Source organism: Euphorbia lathyris, chromosome 1, assembly GCF_963576675.1.
Source record: "Euphorbia lathyris chromosome 1, ddEupLath1.1, whole genome shotgun sequence".
Taxonomy (NCBI): Eukaryota; Viridiplantae; Streptophyta; class Magnoliopsida; order Malpighiales; family Euphorbiaceae; genus Euphorbia; species Euphorbia lathyris.
In genome coordinates, this window is record NC_088910.1 from 109,065,357 (window position 1) to 109,074,955 (window position 9,599).

Here is a 9,599-nt window from a genome sequence, read left to right on the forward strand (position 1 = left end):
ACCAGTTCGATTTAGACCGAAAATCTGACCGTTCCTGATCAAGATCAAACCGCCGGTCCGGTCCGATCCGGGTTTTATAATATTGGTTTTACATACTTCCTCCTATGACCACTATAATCCCTATAAAAATTAGACTTTTATAAATCTAGAATAATAGATAGAATTCTCCTAAATATGTAGGAATAAAAGAAGGTCGGCTAATTATTACTTAATTTGTTTTTACCATATTTATTAGTATAAAACAAGAGAGGTTTAATTGATAATTCATGAGATCTGCAATATACAGATTAATAATTTCTCAGTAACAAAACCACCTATATATAGCCACCAGTATTTCTTCCATTCCATTCCAATCCCATTCTCTCTTCTCTGATTTTCTCCTCTGTAATTCATTTTGCCTACAATGGCAGACCCAAATCCACTTTTTCCGGTGTCTCAACACAACTACTTTCCGATCCCCGATGAGACCCAGCCCGACGGATCTTCTCCCAGCGGACACCGACTCTCCACCAAAATTTTTCTCGCCGCCGTTTCTGGAATTCTATTAGTTTTCTTAGTCGTGGCTTTAATCAATGGCCCGACGGAATCCCCCAAAATTATCCGATCACAAGAAGGTGAGAATGTAGACGTTGTTTCTTTATCCGAGACGGCGAAATCCGAGATTCTGACACCGTCCTCCCGCGGAGTCTCCGCCGGTGTTTCGGAGAAGGTTAACCTGATCTCCACCGGTTTAAGAACGCCGGCGTATCCATGGAATAATAGCATGTTATCATGGCAAAGAACAGCTTTCCATTTCCAGCCTGAGAAGAATTGGATGAATGGTACGTTTTTTTTCCGCGTTTTTTCTTAATTGTTTTTTTTTTATTTGTTGCAATGAGATCTCATACCTTTCTGAAAGAAAAAGTTAATTGCATTGATTCATCTAATTACCTTTGTTTTTTCAAAATTATTATCTTTTCGAGAATAAATTTGCTTAACTTTTGGAGATTTCGAAAAGGTAATCCTAATTAAACAAGGTTTAGTTCCTGATTAGTCATTGATTAGTCAATTTATATACGTCTATCATATTATGTCATTCGTATTCTAATTCAATGATTTAGTGCCACATAATCAATAATTTGATATATTAAAAATTAATTAATTAATTACGTAGTTTTAAATAAAATATATTTTTAAATTCTCCCTCTAGCGAGGAACTCTCAAATCATTAAACAGGTATGATTCTATTTTTGTACGTTTGGTATAGTTGTATTTTGATTTTTGGAATTATATAATTAGATTTCATAATAACATCAGAAGTATTATTAAATTATTTTTAATTTTCAAAAATTGAATATGACCTATTAATTGGCAGTATCGCACGCATAATTTCCACGTGCAGGAGCAAATTAATACAATTATTAATGTCTTTAATTATTCATTTACATTAATTGAGACGCTGATATATTTTTCTTCTCATAATTATATGGTGGGGTTGCATCGACTCTGATTGGATATCTGCATCTGCTTCAGATCCTAATGGTAAGTCCTGTTTATGCTGTAAAAACCCGATTTATTCTTTAGACGTCCAAAAATAATTTAGACAATTTTAAATCTTATAGCAGTATTAATTTGATTTCTAATTGGTTGAACGTGACTTTTTCAACATTTCTTATCCATCCACCTCATATCTGACTGTACTATACTTTTCCCTGACAACTAGATATTGTGTAACACGTTGGAATATGTACCATTTGATTTATATTTATATTTACGGTTTAAGTAACCAATTGAATTAAAAGTTTAGACCGATAGTTTAATAATCTAATAATTATAACAAATTTTAAGATGAATTTTCTGTACGTTCAAAAAATTGATTGATTTATTTGTTAAAAAATGAAAATGTAGGTCCATTGTATTACAAGGGATGGTATCATTTCTTCTACCAGTACAATCCCCATGGAGCAATATGGGGAGACATAGTATGGGGACATGCTGTTTCAAAAGATTTAATCCACTGGCTTCACCTTCCTTTAGCTATGGTATATGATCAATGGTACGACATCAATGGTGTCTGGACTGGCTCTGCTACAATTCTCCCAAATGGCAAAATTGTGATGCTCTACACTGGTTCCACCAACGACTCCGTCCAAGTACAAAATCTAGCATTCCCTGCCGATGAAAATGACCCTCTGCTCATCAATTGGGTCAAATACCCCGGCAATCCAGTCCTAGTTCCACCACCAGGCATCGACGACAAGGACTTCCGTGACCCAACAACTGCTTGGTACACTTCCGAAGGCAAATGGCGTATCACAATTGGCTCTAAACTTGGAAAAACTGGCATTGCTTTGATTTATGACACTGAAGATTTCATTAACTTTGAGTTGAAGAATCAGACTCTTCATGGTGTCAATGGCACTGGAATGTGGGAATGTGTGGATTTTTACCCTGTTTCAACCACGAGTGGAAGTGGTGTTGATACATCTGTTAATGGCCCTGATGTTAGGCATGTTGTTAAGGCAAGTCTTGATGATGATAGGCATGATTACTATGCAATTGGTACTTATAATGAGGAAGATGGAAAGTGGTTTCCTGATAATCCGAAAATCGATGTGGGAATTGGTCTTAGATATGATTATGGGATTTTTTATGCTTCCAAGACTTTTTATGATCAGAATAAGAAGAGAAGAGTTTTGTGGAGTTGGGTTGGTGAGTCTGATAGTGAAGCTGCTGATGTTCAGAAAGGATGGGCTTCTCTTCAGGTATGCAAGTAACTTCATTCAATCAAATTTAATTTTGTTGTTGTATAATACTTTTCAATTCTAAAAGGGTTTTATTACTTCTTGTGCAGGGAATTCCAAGAACAGTTTCATTGGACACCAAGACTGGCACCAATTTGATTCAATGGCCAGTGGAAGAAGTAGATAGTTTAAGATTAAGAAGCAAGGAATTTAAGAACGTGGTGGTGAAGCCAGGCTCTGTTGTGCCCCTTCGTCTTGACTCAGCCACTCAGGTTTGCTCCTATACATATCTTTTTGTCTCATGCCACGTCTACATCAATTAAAACCACTCTTAAATATCAAATAACGTCTACATCTATTAAAAACACTCTTAGATAGCTTAGGCAGTCCCTCTCCATTTCCAATGTCCAAGTTGTGATTCAGTTTATTAATGTCTTTCACCCGCTACCAATGATGGATCCAAGATTCATCGCCGGAGAGATTTTGGGTGTTCTTAGGTGATGTATACATGGTCAATTGATATTGTTTTGGATGTCTTGAACTGAAAGTTAAAGTTCCGTATACACTTTAGAGTTTTATGACATTTTTGAGTGATCAATGGATGCTTAAATCCCCTCGACCCTCCTTAGATCCGTTTGCAAGATGCCATCCTTTAGCAGTTGGTCATTATAGGTCTACTAGCCTTTTCATGGTTCGTCCTGAAACCAATACATGGAGCCTCCTAAAGAGTTGGTCCTGATACCAATTGTAACAACCTGACTAGATATCTCCTTTGGCCCAAGTACCATTCTTTGAACTTTAAGGCTTTAAAACACGTATAAAGGTATTAGAAACGTAGCTTATTAATATAACAAAGTCACTTTCTTTCTATTTCCAATATGAATTCAGTTCATTTCTACCCATCACTATCTTTTTAGGTTTGTTTTTTTGCTCAAACCGTTAAGCACAGTATCACACCTCAGACTGAGTCATGACGTGAGCACATTGGTTAGATAATTAGAAAATCCTACACCTTTAGGAGTGTCACTCTATCTTTATATAGTATCAGAACCATTGATTTCAATGTAATCATTTGGATTGAATGAGGAAACGTTAACAGATTGAATAAAAACTGCTTTGCAGCTAGATATTGAAGCAGAGTTTGAGATAGACAGGAAGGTCTTTGAGAGAATAGGTGAATCCAATGAAGAGTTCAGCTGCAGTAAAAGCGGAGGCGCTGGTCGCCGCAGCGCATTAGGACCATTCGGTCTTCTAGTTCTCGCGGATGAAAGCCTAGCCGAGCAAACCCCAGTCTACTTCCACGTTGCAAAGGGAAGAAACGGCACTCTCAAAACATTCTTTTGCACAGACCAAACCAGATCTTCAGTAGCAAATGATGTCAACAAACAAATATACGGAAGCTACGTTCCAGTTCTAAAGGGGGAAAAATTCTCATTAAGAATACTGGTAAGTTAAGGCTAATTAATTAATCTTGATTAATGAATATGGTAATTAGATGAATTGAATGATTAATTAAGGAAGTGAATTCGAATTCCAGGTGGATCATTCAATAATAGAGAGCTTTGGACAAGGAGGAAGAACATGTATAACATCAAGAGCATATCCAACAAGGGCAATATACGGAGCAGCTAGACTGTTTTTGTTTAATAATGCAATAGAAGCTAATATTACAGCTAATCTCAAGATTTGGCAAATGAATTCAGCTTTTATTCGACCTTATCCTGATGCTGCTCCTCGGTAGCTATCTTCTTGTGAAATATAAATATAAATATATTCTTTTTGTAGGCCAATTCGAGAATTTTTGACTTGCTTTCTCATGCAATCCAATGTAAGGCAAGGCAAAGATGTAATGTTCATTCAACAAAGTGCAAATTCATCACTGGAATTTTTTTCTTCAATTTTGCATATAATCCAGTTCCTTCTTAGTCTTTTCTATTTTTTGTTTTCACGTATTTAGCCTTTAATTGTTACAAACTTATAATAACTCCATGTATAAAAATTATAAATTAAATTTTATTTGTATGAAAACAGCCAACATTCTCATTTTTATGGATAAAATTTATTAGAGGGATCAGGTATTATTCCAACTTAAACATAAATTAAAATCTTGTTCCTAAATGAATTAATGGAGCTATACAAGTAAATGAAGCATGCTCACCAGATCCAGCCCATCAATACATGAATTTCAAGGCTTTCTTCCCTCTCATTTCCATTAACAATTACAAGGATTGTTGTTTTCATCCGCAACTAGTTTGAGGCTAAATACGATTACAAACATTTCCTGGTTAATTATTTACTCAATCAAATGAATTAATAGTGATAATTATATATATATTTTCTTTTAGTGCCAATGTAGTTGGACGAGTAGATCATTCTATTAACATGTGAAACCCGCTTTTACTTAATTTAAAACATTGAAATACAATTTAAAAACTAACAAAAAAAAAATGTAGAAGAGTACTAATAAAAAGATGACCCCAAAAAACACAAAGATGCATCAACAATAAAGAAAAAAATATGCTTCTCATATGCATCAACAGATAAATATGCAATAGAAAAAACGAAATGAAAATTTTAGAATAAATACACAACGGAAAAGTTGGAACTTACAAATGAAATTTTCGATAATAATATTTCATAAAATGATTATATTTATCTTTAACACTTTCATTTTCTCTTCACCGTGTCTCAGTATAAGAACAAATATTTTGGTAACCTACTTAAAATAGAGAGAAATAAATTGTCAATGCAACGTATGGAAGTGCATAACATGTTGGGATTTTTTTGAGAAGAATACACAAGAAAATAAGAAAATGGTGCTGTTGGAACTGGAACAGCAGCACAAGACCGAACAAAAAAGAAATGGCAGAGTCGCGGACAATGTCGCTTTCTTTAAGACGTTCGCGGAACTGCCGGAAAATTGCAAGCAATGTAATTTCCGACCGCCTCCAGAATAAAACAACCCTCTGTAATACGAATTTGTATTGCAACCGTACAAAATCGTTTCTGTCTACACTCAGCAATTTGCTCAGTATCGAAAAAATGATTGAATGAATTAATTTTGTAAGTAAGCCAGTCTCTCATACCTATTTATACTGGAGGAAAGAGCTGTTGAGCTCTGTTTCAGTGGAGAAGAAGGTGGGAGAAAAATTAGGGAAGGTGGGTGAGACTGGGTTTGAGAGAGACACGTTCAGAAAAAAAGACGTTAATAAAATAAACGTTAAGAAAAGACTAATTCAGATACTGTATTTAATTAAATAAAAATTAAATACGAAATCAATAAAAATAATAATAATAAATATTATTAGTTTTCAATAAAAAAATTATAGATTTCACACCACACCAACCCAATCCGGCCCGGTTCAGACGGCGGCGCGCGCATGTGGTGGTCAAGAAGAGGTAGATCCTCACCATTTCACAAAAGTGGGCACACCCCAAGTGTGTGAGGACCTCCTTAATAAGTATCTCCACCAAGTGCTTTGAAAGCAATGTGAGATACTTTCCATCATAAAACACAAAGACATGGGCTCATTTTCATAAATTAAAAATTGGGCCAAGCCCAACAATCCCCCACTAGAATTTTTGAAAACGTTTTACCGAGCAGTTACATAAGGTTAGACATAAACAGAGGTATCTTTCGATTTGAACCTTTGCGTAGTAAGTATAGTTCAGATTTTACTAGAGTGACTCGTAGTCTTGAACTCTATCTCTGACATTATACCACACCATAACCTTTTCAGAGTGTAGTTCTAGTAGCCCGTGCATTTATGGCCATGCACGTCTATCCCGGTATAATGAATGCTCTAGAGTTTTGCCCTAAACTCATAGGAAGCGGGCTCACTTCCACATTCATATAGGTGAGTCTATCAAAAGTACTCCTGTAGCTATGTACTTCACTCCAAATGGAGTATAGATTTCATTAAGAGTTTCTATTATCTCAACCTCACATCGCTTCAGGATATTCATGCTTCAAATTACATGATCTGACACATATTACATCACAACTTGTTATTACCCATTGAACCTATTTCTTGAGATCTCCAGTCTATAGGTTGGGTTACCATTGTGTGTAACTCATCATTGTAGGGGCATAAGTCCCATACTCTTTGTCGTATTCTGGACTTTCTCTCTAGCTAATCCTTTCGTCAAAGGATCGACTAAATTCTCTTCTGAGCGTATGTGATCCACTCTAACAGCTCCTTTAGTGAGTAGCTCTCTAACAGTGCTGTGTTTACGACATATCTGTCGTTTCTTACCGTTGTAATAACCATTCTGAATCTTAGCAATAGCTGCGGTACTATCGCAGTGGATCAATACTGCTGGAATCGGTTTTTCCCATAGGGGAATCTCAGGTAACAGACTTCTCAACCAACTTGCTTCTTCACTAGCCACAGCTAGTGCAATAAGTTCTGATTCCATAGTTGATTGAGCTAGAATAATCTGTTTCTTAGACTTCCATGAAACAGCACCACCAGCTATATTGAAAATATAGCCACTAGTAGCCTTGGAATCATCTGATAAGGTATTCCAGTCAGCATCACTATATCTTTCAAGGACTGCTGGAAACCTTTGATAATGTAATCCAAGTTTCATGGTTCTTTTAAGGTATCTCATGAACCTTTCTATAGTATTCCAATGCTCCACACTAGGTCTACTAGTAAATCTGTATAGCAATCCCACGACATACGCGATGTCGGTTCTAGTACAATCAGTGGCATAACGAAGGCTGCCAATTATGCTAGCATACTCTGATTGTCTTACACTGTTTCCAGTGTTCTTAAACAGTTTTATACTTGGGTCATAAGGTGTACATGCAGGTTTACACTCAAAGTAGATATATTCCTTTAGGATCTTCTCAATGCAGTGAGATTGATCTAAAGAAATTCCAGTTTCAGACCTAGTTATCTTGATGCCAAGAATGTCGTTCGCTCCTCCTAGATCTTTCATGTCAAAGTTTTCACATAGCATTGACTTAATAGAATTCACAACATGAATATTATATCAAAAAATAAGCAAGTCATCAACATATAAGCATATAATGGTGCAGACACCATTTTCATATTTGTAGTAGATGCATTTATCACTTTCATTCACCTTAAAGCCATTTGAAATAATCAGGTTATCAAATTTTGCATGCCATTGCTTAGGTGCTTGTTTGCGGCCATATAAAGACTTATCTAACTTACATACCTTATGGGCTTGATCAAAAACTACAAAGCCCTTGGGTTGATCCATATAAACCTCTTCTTCTAGTTCACTATTCAAAAATGCAGTTTTAACATCCATTTGGTGCACCACAAGATTGTGTACAGAAGCAATAGCAATCAAAACACGTATTGATATAATCCTAGTGACAGGTGAATAAGTATCAAAGAAATCAACATTTTCTCTTTGTCTAAAGCCTTTAGCTACAAGGCGAGCCTTATACTTATCAACTGAACCATCAGGTTTCAGTTTCTTTTTCAGGATCCATTTACAACCTATTGGTTTACAACCTGGTGGTAAGTCTACTAAGTGCCAAGTTTGGTTTGACTCAAGTGAGTCCATTTCATCATCAATGGCTTCTTGCCATAAATCAGCATCTAATGAGGTTAAAGCTTCTTGAATAGTAAGTGGATCCTCTTCTATTGTGAATGCATAAAAGTCAGAACCAAAGTCTTTAGAGACTCTAGGTCTCTTACTTCTCCTAGGTTCGGATTCCTCACTCTCTTTTTGCACTATAGGTCTAACAGCAGGCATGCTACTAGATGATGCACCCCCACTATTTCTCAATTTAAAAGGAAATATATCTTCATAAAAGTCGGCATCATTTGACTCCAAAATGACATGTGCATTCAAATCATAGAACCTATAAGCTTTGCTATTCACAGCATACCCAATAAACACACATTCATAAGCCCTACTAGCAAGTTTGACTCTCTTTGGGTCAGGAATCCTAACATAAGCCAAACAACCCCAAGTTCTAAAATATGATAGACTAGGTGTTTTATTTTTCAAGATCTCATAAGGAGAGATTTTTATTTTTGACTTAGGGACCCTATTTAGCACATAACAAACAGTCAATAGGACTTCTCCGCACCAATGTGAGGCAACACCTGAACTAAGCATAATAGCTACTACAGATTCGGTAAGTGTCCTATTTTTCCTTTCAGCCTTACCGTTCATTTCTGGTGAATAAGGTGATGTGGTTTCATGTATAATACCATGCGATTTATAAAAATCAATAAACAAGCTAGAACCATATTATGTGCCTCTATCACTACGAAGTCTCTTAACTTTCCTATTGCATTGATTTTCTATTTCAACTATGAACAACTTAAACATGTCAAATGCTTCACTTTTATTTTTCATCAAATAAACAAAAGTGAAATCAGAACAGTCATCAATAAAGGTTATAAAATACCGTTTGTCATTTCTAGTCAACTTTCCATCTAATTCACATATATCAGAATGAATTAACTCTAGAGGTTCAGAATTCCTAATAACGGATTTATGAGGTGTTCTTGTGATTTTTGCCTGACTACAATAATCACATTTAAGAAACTCATTTAAATTCAAGTTTGGAATTAATCCTGAGTTACTCATGTTCTTAATGATACGCTTATTAACATGACAAAAACGAGCATGCCAAACATTAAAAGTACACAAGGTGTAAACAGAAACATTCACTTTATTAATCTCAAAATTCAACTTAAACATGCCTTCAGTTGCATAACCGTTTCCTACAAACACATTATTCTTAGTCAAAGTAAATAAATCTGCCCCTATAGTCTGAGTGAAACCAGCCTTGTTGAGAAGATAGCCCGAAACCAAATTTTTCCTCATTTCTGGAGTATGCATCACATCCTTCAAAGTTAATGTTTTTCCAGATGTGAA

At 35.6% G+C, this 9,599-nt stretch overlaps 1 protein-coding gene across 1 annotated transcript; it reads left to right on the plus strand.

Annotated features, from left to right (window-relative positions):
• The first annotated feature begins 243 nt into the window (after positions 1-243).
• On the plus strand, positions 244-4,621 carry LOC136210571 (acid beta-fructofuranosidase). Its single transcript, XM_066001896.1, has 6 exons — positions 244-821; positions 1,513-1,521; positions 1,888-2,744; positions 2,834-2,995; positions 3,846-4,169; positions 4,261-4,621. The coding sequence occupies exons 1-6, from the start codon at positions 404-406 to the stop codon at positions 4,462-4,464; spliced, it is 1,974 nt and encodes a 657-aa protein (XP_065857968.1). The 5' UTR covers positions 244-403; the 3' UTR covers positions 4,465-4,621.
• The last annotated feature ends 4,978 nt before the right edge of the window (positions 4,622-9,599 follow it).